Source organism: Ursus americanus, chromosome 13 (assembly GCF_024610735.1).
Source record: "Ursus americanus isolate L20-20 chromosome 13, mUrsAme1.1.p, whole genome shotgun sequence".
Taxonomy (NCBI): domain Eukaryota; kingdom Metazoa; phylum Chordata; class Mammalia; order Carnivora; family Ursidae; genus Ursus; species Ursus americanus.
In genome coordinates, this window is record NC_142139.1 from 41,299,674 (window position 1) to 41,320,476 (window position 20,803).

The 20,803-nt window shown below is 48.5% G+C and overlaps 1 protein-coding gene across 3 annotated transcripts in view; it reads left to right on the forward strand.

Moving 5' to 3' along the window:
* Nucleotides 1-19,104, forward strand: part of FHDC1 (FH2 domain containing 1) — a 39,971-nt gene extending 20,867 nt beyond the window's left edge. For all 3 annotated transcript variants that reach the window (XM_045798793.2, XM_045798792.2, XM_045798794.2), the window contains exons 5-12: nt 1,124-1,209; nt 1,294-1,394; nt 4,084-4,154; nt 4,255-4,362; nt 6,110-6,180; nt 8,618-8,735; nt 12,297-12,461; nt 14,677-19,104. In XM_045798793.2, the coding sequence (XP_045654749.2) occupies nt 1,124-1,209; nt 1,294-1,394; nt 4,084-4,154; nt 4,255-4,362; nt 6,110-6,180; nt 8,618-8,735; nt 12,297-12,461; nt 14,677-16,725 (2,769 nt within the window). In that variant the 3' untranslated portion in view covers nt 16,726-19,104. The remainder of the gene's footprint in view (nt 1-1,123; nt 1,210-1,293; nt 1,395-4,083; nt 4,155-4,254; nt 4,363-6,109; nt 6,181-8,617; nt 8,736-12,296; nt 12,462-14,676) is intronic.
* The last annotated feature ends 1,699 nt before the right edge of the window (nt 19,105-20,803 follow it).

The following is a 20,803-nucleotide window of genomic DNA, read 5'->3' on the forward strand; positions in this document are numbered from 1 at the left end:
ACCCACCTGCTAGCTGTTGGATTTCTTTTTTTTTTTCTTTTTTTTTTAATGATTTTTTTATTATATTATGTTAGTCACCATACAGTACATCCCCGGTTTCCGAAGTAAGGCTCGATGATTCATTAGTTGCGTATAACACCCAGTGCACCATGCAATACGTGCCCTCCTTACTACCCATCACCAGCCTATCCCATTCCCCCACCCCTGCTGTTGGATTTCTGTGTCAGAACTTTCCCGTTTTTCTTTGCTACGGTTGAAAGAATAACTTTTAGTGAGTTTAATTTTTTACAAGAGCAATCCATGTTCATTGTAAACATTTAAGGAAATAAAAATGAACAGCAGAAGAAAATAGTAATCCTATTACCTTTTGTAGGTGGGGCCTTCTAGTCTTTTCCCCACACCTGTGGTGTATGCATGGAGGGTGGGGGTCGTAGTGGACGCTTCTAAAAGTTCTCGAAATGCGATCTGACGTATATCCTGTTTTATTACCTGATCTTTTTCATAGGGAGAGGTCTTGACATTGACCCCTCAGCTGCTTAAGCCATTTTCCTTTTTCTCTTCCCACTGGAGAGCCTGTGAGTCCTGCCTCAGGACACAGGAGCCCCTTGCTGTGAGGCTGTTCTGTGTGGAGGGGGATTTGGCCACAGAAATGTCTGTTAACCCTCCCCCAGTCTGAGTATTTTATATCCAAGATGCCCAAAATGTTAAGATTTTTTTCATTAGGGACCTAGAAGACTGTGTTACAATGACAACCCAGTGTCCTCTTGCTTGTCCCAGTGATCTCCCTTCCAGATTCTAACTTACAGAAAATTTAATCTTTAGAACTGACCCTTCAGGAACCTCCCTGAAGATTCCTGTGGCTCCGATCCTCCGGTTTGATTGAGGTTGTTTATACCCACACGCATACGCAGCTCTTCTCCTCATTTGTTTGGTTTTTCTTCTTTCAAAAAACAGATGTGATGATTTCCTTCTCTCTCTTTTATGGGGTCTACATTTTTATTAATTTGAGTTTAGCACTGAAATCTTACTTTCTTACAGGGATTCTAAGAGGAAATTTAAAATAATGCTACATTTTAATCACAGTTTCTTTTTTCCTCTATCCTCTTTTCTGTTTGTCTCTTAGATAAAGAAATTGAGAACATTCAGTGGAGATGTGTCCAAGCTGTCCCTGGCAGACTCCTTTCTGCATTGCTTGATTCAAGTGCCAAAGTAAGATGACATCACTGTTCTTTACAGAGGAAGGTTTTAAAATCCGTGACATCAAATGCTACAGTTTTACTTTCGATTTTTCAGCTATTCACTTCGGATTGAAGCCATGGTGCTAAAGAAGGAATTTTTACCTTCTTGTTCTTCTCTGTACACAGACATTACAATTCTCAGAACTGCTACAAAAGGTAAGTGGATACGTGATGCTTCATGTGATTTGTTTTTATTAATTTTGTGCTAGTACTTGATTTTAGTTTTTATTCTTTTTAGTAAGCATTCTTCTCTTCATTTTTAAAATTAATTTAATTTTTAATACCAGTGTAGTTAATACACAGTATTATCTTAGTCTCAGATGTACAATACAGCGACTCAGCAGTTCCACGCAGCACTCGGTGCCCATCGCGGTAAATGCGCCCTTCATCCCGTCACCTGTAGCCCCCCCACCAGTTTGTTCTCTAGAGTTAAGTCTGTTTTTTTGTCTGTCTCTTTTTTTCTTTGTTTTTGTTTCTTAAATTCCACACGTGAGTGAAATCATATAGAATTTGTCTTTCTCTGACGGGCTTATTTCACTTAGCATTATACCCTCTGGGTTCATCCATATTGCTGCAAATGGCAAGATCTCATTCTTTTTTATGGCTGAGTCGTATTCCATTGCATGTATACACCACATCTTCTTCATCCATCCATCCATCCATCCATCCATCCATCCATCGATGGGCACTTGGGTTGCTTCCATATTTTGGCTATTGTGAATAATGCCCCAATAAACATAGGGGTGCATGTATCCCTTTGAGTTAGTGTTTTCATATTTTTGGGATAAATACCTAGTAGTGGAATGACTGGGTCATATGGTAATTCTATTTTTAATTTTTTGAGGAACCACCATACTATTTTCCATAATGGCTGTGCCAGTTTGGTGGGAGTTTCTTTTAAAACAAATTATTCAGTTAAAACGAGAAATGCAAAGTCCTAATTCTGATACACCCTAAAAAGGGAAATGAGATATTACCTGGGATGACAATTAAGGCTTATTTCCATTTACTTTCCTCATAATTAATCAATTGATTAATTGACCAATTAATTAATTAGCATATTATCCTCCCATAAAAGAAGATTTCTGTTACCCCAAGCTACAGAGTTAATCTTGCTGGTTGCAGCTCACTCTTGTTCAGCTTTCCGTGTACATGCAGTGTGTGTAGTGTCTGTGAACGTGCGTGCGTGTGTCTGTGAACATGCGTGTGTGTGTGTGCACGCGCGTGTGTGCTCGAAGCCTGAGTCCTTAGGCCAGCTGCATCCTTCCTCCCACCCTCTGGACTCCGGTGCCCAGGACCTGCTTTTCCAGAAGCATCACTCCTTTCCTCTGGACTCCTGAGCATCTGTCGTGTGACCCTTCTGCGGGTTCCTGATGGTTCTGCTGTCTTCTCCCACCTGCTTCCCCTCAAGTCTCTATCTCCTGGTGGACTGTTTACATTTGAGAGGGGCAAGTCTGTCATTTCCATTTCTTTGAATGACTTGCTTGCCCAGCTTGGGTAGACTCTTGGGAGCTGCTCTCCTGTCTCCCTGCATCGTGATGGGGTTTCACCCTCAGGCATTTACGGCGCTGAGCCAGCAGGCCTAGCACATGTGCGGGCACTCCTGGTCTCCAAAGCAGAGTCTCTGGCGCTCCCTGACCCTCACATTCTCCAGGGTTTTCAGCACCAGCCGGATTTCCTCTGGGTGGTTTGGTGGATTTCTAGTTATTATAGAGCTGTTGATTCCTATTTGATTTTCCTGTGTAGTTGCTCTGGCCTGTGTTGAGATAAAGTTTTGCTCTGCAACCCATCGTGTTTTCTTCAGTTTAGAGAGGAGACTAAGAATTAAGGGCAATTCTTCTTCTTTCAATAAGGAGGCCTTCTAAAATTTCTTCCTACACACACCAGGGCTATTGGAACAACTTTGGAAGGGCCGTGCCGCCTGTTCGCATCGCGTGTTGAGCCGTGCAAATTCGTGGGCACGGTGGAAACGTTTCTTATCTGGTTAACCTTCAAATACTGGCCGCCTTAGATAACATAACGCAGGCAGGGATCCAAATGTAACTTTTTGAGAGTAATACCACACTTACTGGAGAATAGGAACTTAAAAAATCATAGGTAGCTTCTTGTGATCTATACATACTGTCAGTTGAATCATCATCAAACTTTGCTCTTAGCTTTTGAAATACATGAACAGTTTTTAACGTTGTTAATTTGCATAGATGTGTACAGAAGCTTCTTGTTTAAAGAACTAGTTTAAAGGTATATTACAATGATAAGCTGCTTTGTAACCTTTAAGCCAATCCAAATGAAATGTGTAGTTTTGAATAAAATGGGACAGAGTCTCTGGGTGCCTGGCCCCTAAGGGTTAGTGCTTTGCAAATTATTTACATGTCATCCCAGCCTGTTTATTTTTTATCTCCTCATAGCTCGTGGACTGAGCAAAATGTTGCTCTCTGTTAGTTTTCATATTCTATAAATATAATCTCAAAAACTAGTGGATGTAAAGGGAAAAAAAATAAAGAATTGCTGAGAAAAAGTTTGTTCCTATAACACAGTTACCGGAACACAGTGCTGCTTTTCATAAGGCCTTTGCATTTTCCACTCCTGGAAACTTTTCCTTATTGAAGTGTTTTGTGACACTGAAGCATCGTACGTATTTGGTTCCCAGTTAAACACCAGGACACGGATTGCCAGTCGCAAATGGCTCATTAGATACACCACAGAACGCGCCGCTCGGTTTGTGTTTTCCAGTCTTGATACGCGGTTTAGGGTCAGAGCTCGCTTCGGGCCCCCTTGAACTTGGATGTGGTGGCTGGTGTGTGCATTTAAGCTGAAGATACCGTGGTGTATTCTTTTTTGGCAGAGCTGATGTTGTGTGAGGAGCTACATTCAATATTACACTTGGTGCTGCAGGCAGGGAATATCATGAATGCAGTAAGTAAAATTCAAAAAAATTAAAATACTGTGTTTCTACGTTGATTTGTCCGTCCAGAGGTATATGTATATATTTTTTCTTTTGATTTGTTTTCTTTAGGGAGGGTATGCTGGCAATGCAGTAGGATTTAAACTGTCTTCTTTGCTCAAATTGGCAGACACAAAAGCAAACAAACCTGGGATGAATCTTCTGCACTTTGTTGCACAGGTATGTGGAAGTGGTGAACTCAGAGAGGATGAGTGTGAATCCTCCCTGGAGGTGGGGAGGTTTTTCCCCAGTATTAGGTAGCATCACACAGAGATAGGAAAGGACGTGGTGGACTCCGAGAAGGCTCTGTTTGCAGAAGCACTGTGCAGATTCCCGAGCTGAGCTGAGCTGAGCTGCGCCTAGGGTTGTAGGATAGGAGGGAAGTGGAGGGTTTGGGGGAGGCAGGGGTCAGGGTTGGGGAAGCCCGATTAGGAAGGAACTAAACACTGAGGAATTTGGATTCATGCTTTAGCAATGGGGAGCCTACGGAAGTTTTTGCAAAGCATAATGGCCTGACCGGGTTGGCTTTGTTTTTAGGAAAATAAGGCAATATGGAGGATGGGCTGGAGAGGAGAGAGAACTAGAAATGGGGCAGCTCTTGACAGAAGTTGGCTCTGTTTGGCAAGAGCTCAGAGTCAGAGTCATGGCCACAGGGGTGGGAAGCAGAGGCCTGGGTGCCGAGACCTTCCCAGCGTTGGGTTGACTAGATTTGTGACTGGTGATGTGTAGAGAGAGGGCCAGGGCATTCCATTTGTTTCCTTTTGTGAACTCTGTGTCGGGGTGCCTTGCCACAAGCACAGGGCTTGGGGTCTGCATCCTGTCACTCCGTTTCTGACTGGGGCTTTGGGTTACCAAAACAACCAGTTACAAAGGAAAAGAACAGCCAACGACCATTGTCGTCGTTCAATTATCTCAAATGACGAATTATACTGCTTTGTTTTTCCTTCGTTGGATCACCTTTGTTGTTTTGACAGCGGTCACACAGATGCAGCTCTGAGCTGGGGAGGGAGCCGGGCTGGTTTCCAGTGTGAGCTTCAGAACAGGACAACTGGGGTTCTGACACGTCCTTTATCACCTGTACTTCCGCAGACAAGTTACTTAAACATTAAGACCTTCAGTTTCTGCCTCTAATCACGGGGCTAGGGATAGTTCAAAACAGGTTACCAAGAGGGCTGGAGGGGATCATTGCATAAAGTGCTTCCTTCAGTGTTTGGCCCATAGCAAGCTCTCCGTGAGTAACACAATTATTACTGCGTTCTTCAGAAGACAAAGGACCTGCTGAACTCAGGGCTCATTTGAACGTTCATTTTCAGGGCATTGAAACCAGAAATTGTGTTCTTATCCCGTGTGCCTTACAGCTGGTCTTCTGGCAGTCCCTTTGGAGCCAAGTAGCCGGGTGCTCTGTGTAACTCAGTCCCTACCCAGAGAGGGGGGTGTGCATTTCCAGAGTTGGTAATTGCTCCCTTCCTATCCACCCTCCTTGTAGCCCCTGAACAGGGGAAGAATCCAAACGCTTCCATGGCTTCTGCAGCTTCTGATTAAACTCAGTTTGCAAACTGGTGTAACAGCTACAGGCATCTCGGTCATTTAAAGGCGTACTCATAGGTATGGGTGGTATTTAAGCAGGATTTATTGGATTCTCTCGGGAACAATGGGCCCTGCTAAGCCACCACCCACTTCCATTGAGTGTGTGTGCCCATGAATTGTATTTCACGTCAGGATCGGTCGCTCTGAGAAGTTAAATACATCTTGAGAGTAGAGCAGTTCTGGTAAATCTTACTGAGAATATCAGAGTTCATGTTTCAGCGAATCACTTCGAATGTATCAAGCCTAAAACCAAGAACTTTAAGGTTCCTTTCAGCCTTGAGATAATTGTTTCCTTCCAGTTTTATACATATAGTGAGAGAAAATTCTGTTTTTGTTCTAGGAAGCCCAAAAGAAAGATGCCGTTCTTCTAAACTTTTCTGAAAAATTGCATCATGTTCAAGAGGCTGCTAAGTAAGCAAAAAAGACTGAAAGTGAATTCTGAGAATTCAGGGTTTTGGTTTTTTTTAGGCTACTCTTTAGATCTATTTATTTGAAAGACCATGAGCAGGGGAGGGGGCAGAGGGAGAAGCAGACTCCCCGCTGAGTGGGGAGCCCAATGTGGGACTCCATCCCAGGACCCTGGGATCATGACCTGAGCCGGAGGCAGACGCTTCACAGACTGAGCCACCCAGGTGCCCCTAAACTACTTTTTAATGAAAACTATTGAATATTTTATAACTTTATAATATTTTATAACTTTAAGAAGTTTTGTCTTGTTGAATTTTCAAACCTTTTATTTGCTCATAGAGGTGTGTGTGCACCTTTGGAATTTGGGAGTTTTGAAAAATTAATCTTTATTTTTAATCTAAAAAACACTGTTGCAGTCTTTTCTAATGAATATCATCAGTGTAAAAACAATACAGATTAAGAACTTGAAATCCCTCCACACCCAAAAGATAGAGCTCAAACAACACAGCCTTTTACCTTGAGAGTTGGTATATATCAGTCAAATTTCCAGGGCCATTTCCTTGTAGAATCTAACATGGTACATTTATTTTCTATTGCATTAGAAGAAGTTGGAACCGGACCAAGGGTTGTGAAAGGATTTTGTTTTAAATTAGTCACTCAGCCTTACAGAGAAAGTATCTACCAAACATAAAGCTGTGTTTACATCACTTAATTTGCTTCTGATCACAGTATACATGTGCGTTTTAATGCGGCTATAATCTGTGTGCGCGAGCTATTTTGAGTTCCATGTTTTTAAATTTACAGTATGTATCCATGTATCCAGTGGTATATGTTCGGTAACCAGCTTTCCCGGAAAGAAGTCCTGATTTGTAGCATTTGCTGATTTCCATGGTGTAAATACTGCTATCGTGGCAGATTTCAAGCCACCAATGTGGCCTCACTGAGTGGCAAGTTGTGGGGGGGGGGGTGCCCACACCCACAGGGGCCTCTTGCGAGCTGGCTCCAGCGAACCACGTCAAGTCCTACACTTGCTGTCTAAGTGATGATACCCGATAAGGATAGCTGTGAACCCCATGCATAAATACACGAACCATAGCTTTTCAAGCCAAGCCCTGTCATTGGCCAGTGTCTCAGTATTATTGACTTTGAACATCTAACCACAGATCACATGTCTGTCCCAAAGTGAATTTATGAGGCCAAAGTTGTGAACAGTTCATAGTTGCCATTTACAGATTTTCAGGTTATTCCCCCCAAAGAACGAGCATCTTACAAGATATAAACTGTTCTGGTTTAGAATTTCTTTCTTTTTTTTAAGATTTTATTTATTTATTTGCCAGAGAGAGAGAGAGAGAGAGAGAAGCAGGCTCCCTGTTGAGCAAGGAGCCAGATGTGGGGCTCAATCCCAGGACCCCAGGATCATGACCTGAGCCGAAGACAGACGCTTAACCATCTGAGCCACCCAGGCACCCCTGGTTTTGAATTTCTAAAATTCGTGTGGGAATATTTTTTCCTCTGACTAGTATAGAAATGTTACTAAGAAGTATCTATACCAGTAGAGAGGTGTTACTAAGAGATATCTATGGAGAGAAATAACCGTTAGTTTTTGAGCTGACATTTCTGGTCAGAGGTATCTGGGGAAGTTTAGCGAGATACTGTCTTAGAAAAAAAACCTGTTCGGTAAAGTTTGTTTATATGAAATGGAAGGTGAAGTGTCCTGGTGAAGTACAAACATCACAGGAGGGTGCCAGTGACCAGTGGAGGTGGCAAACGTCACTGCGTGAAGAAATGTCAGAATTCACAATGGAAGCATGAAAGCATTCTAGCTTAGGAGTTCGCTAAGTGAATTCCCCTTGGATTTTAGGCTTCACCTATTCAGTTTACCTAGTGACAGAAGTATCACTCTTGCTCTCCTAATCTTGATTTGACTTATGTAACAAAAGCCTTGCCATCAGTCCCTCCAGTTCTTCGCAGAATTGTTAGCTGTGTGTTAGTTCTCTCTACAAGACCGAGGGCCTACTCTGGGGGCCGTGGCAACACGAGGTCTGCTTAGTATCTCCTCATTGCCCTGAATGTCTACACCGCCTGGCTTTGCGTGAGTTAGAGCTTTTGTATTCGTGCCAGAGGAGAGGGGGAGTATCTGAGTCCTGCTGGCTTTTATTTTGCAATGCTTCCTGCCCAGAGGTGTTCAGACCCTTTATGGACAGCTTTACAAGGCTCCCCAACAAGGACAAGGGTACAGCCTTCTCTCTCTGAACCAGTGTGTCTCTAGGAAGAAACGGACTCTGTAAAAAACGGGCAGAAACCCTCAATGTGGTAAATGCCATCACAGTAGCTCTGCCCTCCATTTCCAGGTCTGACCAGCAGTTGGTCTTGTTTGATGTCCCCGCAGGAGACATGGCTTCCCCGTGCCACCTGCCCACTGTCCCCTTTCCTCTCGTAGATTATCCCTGGATAACACGGAGGCAGAGCTGCACTCGCTCGTTACCAGGACGAGATCTCTGAGGGAGAACATCCAGCGGGATGGTGAACTTGGTCTGCAGATGGAAGATTTCCTTCAGGTTTGTGGGTGATGGGCATCCGTCTCTCTCATCTCGGCTTCAGCAGCACCTGCCGGGGCTGGTTCAGTCCGCACGGCTTTGGGGAGGCAGCTATTTCCCATTCATGTTTTTTCCTCTGGGTCAGTAGTAAAAGGAACTGTGGATTTCAGTGCCCTTTCTTTACGGGGTTGGTTTTCTAGCGGGGGCTGTCGAGTGTGGTCCGAACGTGAGCTGGTTGTGGAGGGCTGGCCTCCGTGTCACCGCGCGGCCGACGACATCACACCAGGCTGCAGCGAACCGGTATTGGCCTAGGGAGCTAACACTTGGCAGCAGGTGCCTGAGCTCAGGTTGTGCTTCTCACCACGGTGTAGGCGTTCCGGCCTCCTAAGCACACTTTCGGGCGACAGGACGTAGTTCCCCAGAAATCGTAGACACTGAGAACTCGGGCTGTTGTTCCTTCGCTTGTTTTTATTGAAGAAACAACCTGCGTTTTGGCAGGTTTTATAATGGGAGCGGGAGCACACACGAGAGCTGTGCCTATCAACACCCCAAATACATCGGCCCCACAGGGTGTGTCAGGAGCTGCTCTGAATAACATCAACAAGAAAACAGCAGAGTGGACATGTTTGTGACAGCTCATTGTGACTCACTAATCACAGAGTCTGACATACTTCTTTTATCTTCCTTATTTGAAAAAAAAAACTGTGGCAGCTTTTCACACTTTCAGTTGTCAGGGGAAGTGGCCGGCTACCTTAAGTCTCGGTGCTTCAAGCCTTGCGAGGTGGGGTGTGCGTGGCGGGGCTGCCCGTGATGCCAGGAACGGTGTGCCCCGAAGGTTGTACCAACCTAAGCTTTTACTTGTCGACTCGTAAGCACATATTACACGTTTCAGCTCCATCGGCAAACGTTTTGTTTGGCTCTGGTGGGAGTTTATTCTTATTCTTAAACACGTGTTCTGTATTTTCTTTCAACTATAACCAAACAGATACTCTCTTTAACATGCACAGATTTTTCTCGAAGTGAAACAGCAAAGCAGACACCACCACACAGTCACCTGGCAGTAGGGCACAAAGTACTCTGCAGTAAGCACATGCAGACAGATGAGGGAAAGCCAGAAACTGAGGGAGAAGGCCCGTCCCACAGTGAGATGAGAATTCTGGATGTCTCCTTCCCTGGCTCTTAAATTAAACATTAATACTTCATGCTACACAGCCGTACAGAAAGGCTCAGGATGAAAAACAGCTCTGTCCCAGCCGCACCCCTGGACTGCGCTTTCCAGGCAACCGTGTTTTACCTCTGGATGCTGCTTTCTCCTGGTCATTTTTATCTGTGTAAATAAAATGTCCGCACACAGCTATTTATTTTTCTTTTTTATATTCAATTTCTTCTTATATAGGGGAGGGGGTGTAATTCTGTGAGGGAGGGTAGGGTCAGGCCACAAAGGACTCTGAATGCCACTCTGAAAACTTGGGACTGTGCTCTTAGCCATGGGGAAGCAGTGACGTTTTTTGAGGAGAAAAAAGACAAGAACACGGCTTTGGAAATCTGTTTCAGGATTCTGACCCTCTGGGCAAGAAATAACGAATAAATTGGTTTGGAACTTGGGTCTGGAGCAGGCAAGTTAGATGTGAGAAGTTGAATTTGCTAGCATGGCTGCCCATCTCTCGTCCATTACACTTGGCCAGTGTAGCTTTGGACTTTGTCATTTGGGGTCCTAACTGTGCAGAAACTAACTCTGGGCAGAAAGCCTGTGAGCCTGGTGATTTTCCACACTCATATTCAGAATGTTTTACTTTCCCGAGTCTGAGGATGACTGCGGGGCTTGTAAGTTTTTCCTTCCTGGTTCTCTCTCCATCCCCACGGGATCTGGTGATGAGACACGGGAGGTGGAGCTAAGCTCCCATGTAGGTTCTTGTCAGGAGTGCTCTTTTTCCGCAGTTGAGTTATTTTTGGCTGGAATCCATCTTTTTCCCTGTGGAAGAATGACAGGCAAAGATTTATCCTTTCATTAATACCCTTCTCCCCGTGAAGAATAAGAGAACGTGAACGCACACGCTGCCTTGGGCTACTGACTCAGATGGTTACTTTCTCTGGTATTCGGTTTCCTAAATGGTTTTGGTTTCTTGCTACCTCCTGAATGTGTTTGGTGTAAGAAAAGGACCTTCAAGGGGGAGAGAGTGTGGTGTGGGTGGGAGGTGATGAGTCTCCTCAGAATCGCTCTTCGCTCCCCAAGTACGTCTTAGCAGCAGTTCCACTCCTCGAGGGTGGGCAGGCCCTAACGTCACCTTTCCAAGGCCTGTCCCTCCGCTCCAAGGAAGTTTCTCAAATATAAGCCTTTTTAAAAACATGATATGTGTGATTTACAAAGTAATGTACTTCATACATTCCTTCTTCACGTAAGCCTTACTCCCCAGTGCAACAGAAAGTAACGTGAGACCTGAGTGTGATCCCAAATGCTCAGTCCTCACGGGGCTGTGGCTTCTCTAAGCTGCTGCTACCTCTTTTCAGCTCAGCAGGAAATGCCACACACTGCTGTCAGGGCAGGGTGCTTGTGTGCCTCGTAGATCCCAGCCTGGGTTGGGGAGCTCACCAGAGGAAAGCAGTCGTCTTTCATTTTTTCTACTTTGTTGTGGTACCTGACTCTCTCTGTTTTTTTTTTTAAGAATTTATTTGAGAGGAGAGAGAGCATGAGCAGGGAAGGAGCAGAGGGAGAGGGAGAAGCAGACTCCCCTCTGAGCAGGGAGCGTGATACGGGGCTCAATCCCAGGACCCCGAGATCATGCCCTGAGCCGAAGGCAGGCACTTAACCGATGCCTGAATCTATAGAGGCACCAGAGACTTTGTCCTGGAAGGATTACGAGAAAAGTAAAGACATGAAGAAGAAGGTTTGTAGAGGACAGTAGTTAGGAACCATGGGGACTCCTCAGAATCTTCTGGGAGTTGTAACACAGCATTAGTGGTCGTTACACCTCAGCCATGATGAATTGCATGGGTGATGTCCAAGCCTGGACTGTAGACGGTGCTTCCAGGCTGACTTGGGTAAGCACCCTGGTTAAGAAGCCTTGGCTGGGGCATTTGTCCATGCACGGGGGCTTCCGTCCTGTGGGGGTGACACTGACCCTGAGACAGATCATTTTGAGATGAGGTTTAAACTCCCTCTCAAGAGATGGCTCGTCAGTACGAGGGACTCCTGACATCCTGAATTGGACCCTTGGCCAGTGTAAGACTCGCTTTTAAGAGAAGGAAGAACAGATGTAGGATGAGTTTCCCTTAATAAAACCAGCTTTACACCTGTGTCGTTTTTCAGGGACATTAAAGCTGACCATTTTGTCCGTGGCCTTCTGTAGATTAAAGCTCTCTAGTCTCTTTGGTGGCCTCCAGGCCTCACACAGAAGTTCATCTTGCTTTCCCCAGGGCTTTGTTTGGGTTGAAATATTTTTCTTTTGGCTCTGAGTATGTTGGACTTGCTGTCAGCCTTCCCTTTTCCGAGACCTGAAGTTGAACCCGGGAGCACAGACGGCGCGCGGGGCGCCTCCTTGGCTGCCTGTCTCCTCCAGCGTGTGCTTGTGTGTTTTCCCGCAGTTTGCCGTGGAAAAGCTGACGGAACTGGAGCGCTGGAAACAAGAGCTCCAGGACGAGGCCCACACCCTCATAGATTTTTTCTGCGAAGACAAAGAAACCATGAAACTGGACGAGTGCCTTCAGATATTCAGAGACTTTTGTGTCAAATTCAACAAAGCTGTTCAGGTATGGCTCATGGCATCTCCGTGTTTTCTGAGCGGTGTGGATTTTTATTTTTCCTCTTCCAGACCTGGCCCTCTGCCCTTGGCAGAAAGATGGTTCAGCATTTCCACGGTGTCAGGAAAGTCTGGCGCAGGCAGCACCGCCGGGCTCTCGGTTGGGATTCCCCGGGCCGAGTTTCTGCCTCCCCATCACCGGAAGTCTAGCTCTGGCGGCCTCCGCTGTGCTGCTCGTACCAACACTTGCTTTGCTGCCCTGAATGCATTGTGTTAGCTTTATTTATGATGGCAGCCAGGATACTAGCAAATCTCTCTGAAGGTCCTGAATGTCTTCCTCACCAGCCCCCTCCCCAGGAAAGAATTTCCTCTTTCAGGGAACCCTTTGTTGCGGTGGGACAATGGGAAGGCCTTCTCTCACCTGTTCCAAGCACCATGGTCATTGCCAGGTGGTTGGCACCATGCAGACCATGTTATCCTCCACCAGAGCCGGCTTCGAAATTCTCAAGTAGTTAGAAGTCTGCTGCTGTCTGAGTGATACAGCAGCATTTCGGCCCCTTCAACCTCCAGTTCCAGTAATCTCTTGAGTTCAGTGTAGGAGCCAGAGAACTCTGGGTTGCTTGGCTTTGCAGAAACAACTTTCATCTGTCAATTAAAAACAAAACAACATCCCTTCACTTCAGGTGGTAATGAGGAACTAAATAGTGGGAGTTATCCCTCTCCCTGCAGGTTTGCCCATAGCTGAATCTTTGAGGGACTCAACAAGTTTCCCTCTGGCCCTGAGTAGGCCAGAGTGACTTGAGTTCTCAACCCCTCTTCTCTCTCCAGCTAAGAGAAGGAGGCTAAGTAAGTCTGTGGCCACATTTCCTCTCCCTTGTCCAAGCAGTGAGCTCAGCAGTGGGAGGTGGTAGTGGGTGGTAGAGGCCAAATTGGCTCTTTCTGAGGCTCTCACTCCCTGTCAGGATTTCGCAGGCCCGAGAGGCCATCTGTGTGATGCTCTCGGCCCAGCCGGCCCAGCTGTCCTGAGCGCCCCAGGAGCTGGCCCCACCCCCCACCCCAGGTAGCCTTGGAGGAGGGGCTCTGGGGGACCTGGGACACTGGAGAGGCCAGGCCAGAGCTGCAGGAGGGGCCACATGTCCCCAGCCAGAGCCAGAGAGCCTCACAGAAACTTGGAAGGGAAATCCACCATTTGAGGAAATTGATTTCCAAATAAAAAGTGCTATCGGTAACAGATTTGGGTTGTGAGATCCACCATAAATGGTGACACATTTATGTTTATATATTTGTAAAAGATTTTTTTATTTGAGAGAGAGCATGCACACAAGTGGGGGGAGGGGCAGAGGCAGAGGGAGAAGCTGACTACTGCTGAGCTGAGCAGGGAGCCTGATGTGGGGCTCCACCCAGGACCCTGAGATCACGACCTGAGCAGACGCTTAACTGACTGAGCCACTCAGGCGCCCCACAAGTATGTTTGTATTTTAAGTGCACAGCCAGGTGGTAAATGTGCTTTAGTGTGTGCATTTGTTCTGGTTTGGTTTTGTTGGGGGAGGGCTGGGTACTTGGAGCGGGAAGGGTGGTGGAAGGATTTGTAAAGCAAATCCTCTTGGCTGGTTGTGGGGAGGGAGTGAGGTATGAGGGGCAGAGCCACCGTGGCCTCTCTGGTGTTTCCGTACAGGGAGCGTTCAGAGAACAGAGATTGGACTGGCATCTCTTAATACCTTGGGTACATATTAATGCATCCAAATCGTCACGTAGAATGTGCAGCACGTGCGTGCGCGTGTGCAAATGTATTCAACACAGGTGCAACAGGGAGCTACGATCTCGGGCTCCCCCCCTTTTTTCCCCTGCCATTGACTGACTTTCCCCGGAAGTCAGTTCTGTCTTGCACTGCTTAGAAGCCAAGCTGCGTTCCCTCGGAGTTGAGGTGGCAGGCATGTGTGGGATCACAGGCCACACTTAGGGCGCAGTGCCTTGACCAGAAAGCTGGAAGCTGGGCCCCGGGATCCAGTGATAACCTTAGACTGCTGGGGCCTTCTGCAGGCAGCTTTGGGAGAACTAGCCGTCTCCACGCCCACCGGCTTACAAACACGCAGTGTCTCTCCTGGTGAAGCTTAGGACCCAGGCTGTCCTCCATACCTGTATCTTGGGGTCTTAGCGGGCTGTGGAATGGGAGCAGGTCCCACGGGTGTAATGCATCTTGGGGCTTCTCTGCACCCCTCCCTCAGGACAACCACGACCGGGCGGTGCAGGAGCTGAGGCGGCTGCAGCGGCTGAAGGAGCTGGAGCAGAAGCGTCGCTCCTGGGCAGCAGGGGAGCTTGGGGGATTCTGCCGGAGCAGCAGTGAGAACGACGTGGAGCAGCTGACCAAGAAGGGCACGGAGGACCTGCCCACCTTCCTGCAGGCCAGGCCCGTGAGCCCCTCCTACCGACCTCCTAACACCCGCCGCTCCCGTCTTTCCCTGGGCGCTTTTGCTGACCGGGAGCTGCTGACCTTCCTGGAGAGTTCCACTGGTGGCCCCGAGGAGCCCAGCAAATTCAACAGCTTGCCCCGGAGCAGCCCCCGGCAGGCCCGGCCCACGCTGGCCTGGATGGAGCCTGGGGACCCGAGAGCCCAGGACCCCAGCGGAGCACATAGACCTCAGGCCTCCGAGGCCTCAGAGGGCCAGGAGGGGGCCCCTGAGCCACCCTCATCTTGGCCGAGCCAGCAGCCCCCGGCCCCCAGGCCTGAGGATGCTGCGTCCCCCTTGCTCCGAGTTCGGCGCAGTGGGGTGGGCATCCTCCGAAAGAGGAATAGTGAGCCGCTGGGCCTGGGCCCGGCCCGGTCCCCTCCGCTCTCGCCATTAGCTCTGGGGATTAAGGAGCACGAGTTGGTGACAGGGCTGGCTCAGTTCGACCTCCAGGGATCCAAGGGCCCAGAGGAGGTGCCGCGGTTGACCCTGAATGACCTCAGCCCCGCGGAGCCGGTGTCTGGGGGGGATAGGAACGTGCAGTCCCTCGGTACCAGCCGTGGTGCCCTGATGCCTGTGGGCACAGATGCCGCAGACGGGCCCAGCCCAGCCCTGGAGGGGGACGGGGCTGCCCCTGAGAAACCTAGTGGCAAGGCTCTAGTATCTGTGGGCAGCAGTGACCCTGAGAGCAAAGACCCCGGGCCTCTGTTATACGTCTCCGACGCCACCGACTGCTCGCTGACCCTGGACTGCTCCGAGCCGGGGGAGGGGGGCGGGGGGGATGGCTCCCTGTCCTCTGGGGCTGGGGAGACAGGCAGCCAGGTCTCCTCTCACCCCACTGCCAGCCCCCTTGGGGAGACTTCTGCTCTAGTCTCTGGGAAGAGCCAGCCCTCCTGCAAGGACAGCTTTCCCAGGGACAGACCCGCCAAAGGGAAGGATGTGACAGCACCGAAGAGAAGTTCCCTCAAAGAGGCGTCGCAGGGGGCCTCCAAGCCCGCCAGTGTGCGGAGGAGCCAGGGGGCCCAGGGGGCGGCGCCCAAGCAGGTGCGGACTTTGACCGCCTCCGAGAATGAGAGCATGCGCAAAGTCGTGCCCATCTCCAGGTCAAGCCGCGGTGTGGGGGGCTGGAAGCGGCCCCCTCGGGACACCCCCAGCGGCACAGACGCGCCCTGGTCGCACCGGAGCTCCGTGCGGGGGACCTCGGACGTGTCGCCCAGGCGGTCCTCGACGGGGGCGGGGGCCACGGTGGCTGACGAGCAGAGGCTGGCCAGAGCAAGCGTGGGCTCCAGCAGCGCCAGATCGGGGAAGGAGCCCCCCCTGCAGCAGAGGGGCTCTCTCAAGAAGCCCAGCGCCAAGCCCCTCAGGAACGTCCCCAGACAGAAGCCCGATGAAAACAAGATCTGCTGCTCCAACTCCCAGGGCCCCGAGAGTCCCAAAGAGGAGCCCAAGTCCCCGCCGCCCCCCAGCGTCCCCCGTGTCCCGCCGCCCGTGCCGAGCTTTGCCCGAAACACAGTTGCCTCCTCGTCTCGGTCCGTGAGAACAGATTCCTCTCCTGTGGCCAAAGCCCCCGGCATCACTCGGACTGTGTCCCAGCGTCAGCTGAGGCTGAAGGGTGGCCCTGAGGATGCCGCCCCCAAGGACAGCAGCACCCTGCGGCGGGCCAGTAGCGCCCGCACCCCCAAAAAGTGTCCAGAGGCTGCTGGGGCTCCCAGTGCCAACCCAGAGGCCGCCGTGAAGGGCCGAGGGGCTGGGGAGACGGCCTCCCTCAGACTGAAAAACTCGGATCGGTCCACGCTAGGGAAAATCCTCGGTCCCTTACGGAAGTGAAGTCGGACGTGAGGACTGACCCCTGTGAAGGCCCGACGCCGAATGTCTGTTCCACGTCAGGTGATCCGCGGGCAGTGCAGTCCGGACGCTTGCGGACTGCCGCTGCCACACGCGCTCCTACTGGAAAGTGCCAAGTCTGGACGGCCACTCGCTGCTGTCACGGCTGGCACCCCCTCACACACCCTGGACGAACCCCCTCCCAAAGCCGAGACCCCACGACAACGCAGATGTGTAAGATGACAGTCTTACCCACGGAGTTAAAGAATTTTGGCCAGTTTTTATGTATCAAACTTATTTTTTAATATTATAAAAATTAAGTGTTTTAGTTCCTTTCGCAGAATGAAATGACTCCTAGGAAAAAAAGACAAAACCCTTCACATGAAGACATTTTTATTTTCCTGTGTTCCCTGGCCTCAGGGTTCCACCTGCCCACACACTGTCCATTGCTGGCAACTGGACTTCTCCACGAGCCCTGGGTGTTCTGTGATTGGCACCGTCTCCTCGAAGGCTCTCTGCCTCGCTCATCTCTCTGTGTGTGACTTTGGGTGAGGGTTTGTGTGTGGGCAGGAGGGAAGGTGAGACTGGTGGTTGTAAATTGGACGCTCCTGTATGTTCAGGGCAGGCACCGTGAGCAGCCCCTCGCAGAGTGCCGCATCTTCCCGAACTTAGAAGTGCCGTGTCTTCGTGGAAAGGCATTGGGCTCTTCAGCTGAGCACATCTTCCCCTTCTGTGTTTTCCCATTTGTGTATCTGTTGTGAAACTGAGTGAAGGCTGCTATGACTTGGGTTCGCTCTAGTTACAGGGAAGAATAAACCCTTCTGTCTCCCAGTCTTCTCCCTCCCTCCCTCTTTCTGCCTGCAGCCAGCCCTTCTCATGCTAACTCGACTTGGAACCTGGAGAGTCTGTAATCTATGTCACTGGTGATACTTCTTAATGTTGACATGTCTCCTTTGGTACAGTGGTTTTTAAATCCTGAAAAACCAAATCAAGTTTTTAAAAACAGACAAAAAAAAAAAAAAAAAAACCCAAACCCCTGCTTTCAGAAGAATTTGTATCATCAGGAAAATTTTGAAAAAGTAAAAGTCAGGCTTTATTCAAAAGGAAGGAGAAAACATGTACTGTTTCTACTCACTGCCCATTTCATGACTTCCTTTTGAGACTAGGAAATGGGGGATTCTTGAAACTCTCGTTGAAGTTGCTCCCTGCCTGTCACTTACTGAAACCTTATTTTAGATCCAACAGTGGTAGTTGGATTTCAGCGAATCCATGTGGTTGATGTTACAATCTTCCTCGTGTATAATGTTGCCTTCCATCCAAATTAATTGGAAGTGTGAGCTTCCATAAGTCAGCTAAATTGAAACGGTAAACTTTATGGTTAAAGAAGTAAGGCACTTGACCACAAAACCTCTTATAAAATGGCCTTGGGGAGATACTTCCTGGGCCCCACAAAGATGGTTATGGGAATCCTGCACTGTTTTTCACCATCTCAAAAAGCCTAAGAAATCATATGTTTAACCGTTCAGACAGCAATGTTCAAAACATAGGGCCCGTGGGTGGGTGGAAATGGATGAAAGAGGTCAAAAGTTGGTGGATAGTGGGGCGCCTAGGTGGCTCAGTTGGTTAAGCATCCGACTCGTGATTTTGGCTCAGGTCGTGATCTCAGGGTCATGGGATAGAGCCCTGCATTGAGCTCCACACTCAGCACGGAGTCTGCTTGGGATTCTCTCTCTCCCTCTTCCTCTGCCCCTCGCCCCATTCGTGTGCACTCCTCCCCCGCCCCAAGTAAATCAGTCTTAAAGTCTGTGGATAGTGATGGGGTCAGGACCTCCAGGTGGGATCCTAGCAACCAGGGTCCCAGTCCCTGCTCTGTCGCTGATGCTATGTGACTTTGGCCAATCACTCCGTCTCCCTAAGTCTCTGTTCCCCAATCTGCAGAAGTGGGGGCATGGCCTCAGTGATGGTTTCTAAGGGTCCCCGCAGCTCCAAAAGTCCGAGTTATAAACAACCAAGGACCCATCTACCCCAGGACGAGCTTCTCCGAACCAACCCCCAGCACCTCCATAGCAGAGGCCTTACGTCAAAAGTCCTCAAAAGAAAGCACTTCAGAACGTGCTGTTGCTTTGAAATCTAATAAGCTGAGTGTCTTGAGAAGCGGTGTTCTCAGCCCTGTGGACCCTATGTGTATGCATCTGTATGAGCAGGTGATCATTCTATTACCTTTTATCGGTAGTAAGCTTGGAAAAATAATTTAAGTATATAATGGAGAAATGTAAATAAGTTTCTATATAAATTTGTTTAAGATGAACTGAATGTATTTAAAGGTCCATTTATATGTTCTTTTATGTAACATCTAGTTTAATAAAGTTCCTGTTTATGGGAGTTGTGTTTTATCTTCAATTTACTCTGGGTGTGTGTGTGTGTGTGTGTGTGTGTGTGTGTGTGTGTGACCGATCCTGGTGGAAGAATATATACACAGAAAGGCCCAGATGTGGGAGGTGCAACAGGTTTGAGAGACGGCAGTCTCGTCCTCAGAAGGCTCAAGAGCCAGATGAGGCTGTTGGTGTGTGTCTTCTCGGTAGCCCGGAACCTGTGTGTGACTGAAGGCCTGGAGAGCGGGCCTTGAGTCAGAGCTGTGGGAATGCAAGCATGCGTCTGACACACAGGCCATCGATGGAATGTTCAGCACCTCGTTCATGCGTGCATTATTCCATGTTTTGGGCCAAGCTTTGTGTAATCTCTGTGGGGCCAGCAAGTCTGGATCTGCTCCTATGTGTCCTCATGCATTTTGGCTCAGGACACTATTGGGAAATCGCAGCTCACTTCTGCGGCGGCCTCAGGAATGAGCAGAGAGGGAGGGAGGAGTGGTTTTATTTGAAACGCAGTGCTGGTGCTTCTATGAGAAGAAAGGGGAATTGTTCGGGAGATGCACCTCACACCTCGGGCTCCATGTCAAGTGTTAGTCCTAGCTGCTATCGTGCTTGATCTGAAGTAGTTTAGACGATGATCCCTGGGTCAGGCACCAACAGAGTAGGTGAGGGGTGCCTGGATGGCGCACCCAACTCGTGCTTTTGGCTCAGGTCGTGATCTCCGGGTTGTGAGCCCAAGTCCCTCATGGGGCTCTGCGCTCAGCAGGAAGTCTGCTTGAGATTCTCTCTCTCCCTCAACCCCTCCCCTTCCCCCCCCATCCTCGGCCTCTCTGAAATAAATCTTAAAAAAGAAGAGTAGATGATGTCCTTGTGTGTTGCTGTCTGCCCCGCCAACACTGAGAGCCTGGTTTTGTCTGTCATAAGCAGGTTGGACCACTGGACCCCTTCCCATACCTTCAACCTGTTACACCAGGGGTTACTGACATCGACCAAAAAGATGACTGTTTTCACAGTGGGTCTCAAGTAGTTTTCTTTTTACCCTTTTATTTTATGGCTTTCACAAGGAACCTGTGTTCCAGTCCTCCTGAAGATACATGTCGGGTTTGAAGGGGCCACAGTTGTTAGTAATTGTTCATTCAAAATTCTTTTTTATGTATTATGGTGGGAAACCCCAGAGTAGTTTGGTGGAACTATTAATTCAGCCCTCTAAGGTGCACAAATTCACCAACTTTTGCCTCTAAGGGGACAATATCCTACCTCCTCCCATCTGGCGATGATGATATTTTGCAATTTCGCAGAATTTTCTATTGAAACTTAAACTTTATTGTCAATCCTTACACTTTCTTTTTTAAAGTAAGCTCTATGCCCAATGTGGGGCTCGAACTCATAACCTCATGCTCTACCAGACTAAGCCAGCCAGGTGCCCCTCTATTCTTATACTTTTGATTCACATTCCTGTCCTGCTCCCAATGAAAAAGTGAAGAGTTATTTTGTTTTGGTTTTTTGGTGTGTATCTTCCAACACATAGAAGCATCAAACATATAAACCAAGTTAGAGTAAGGGACTTTGCATCTAGTTACTCACTAGGTACTTTTTTTTAAAAGATTTTATTTATTTATTTATTTGAGAGAGAGAGAGTGAGAGAGCAAGGGGAGGAGAAGGGGGGTAAAGAATCTCAAGCACGCTCCACTAGTTGAGCGTGGAGCCCAACG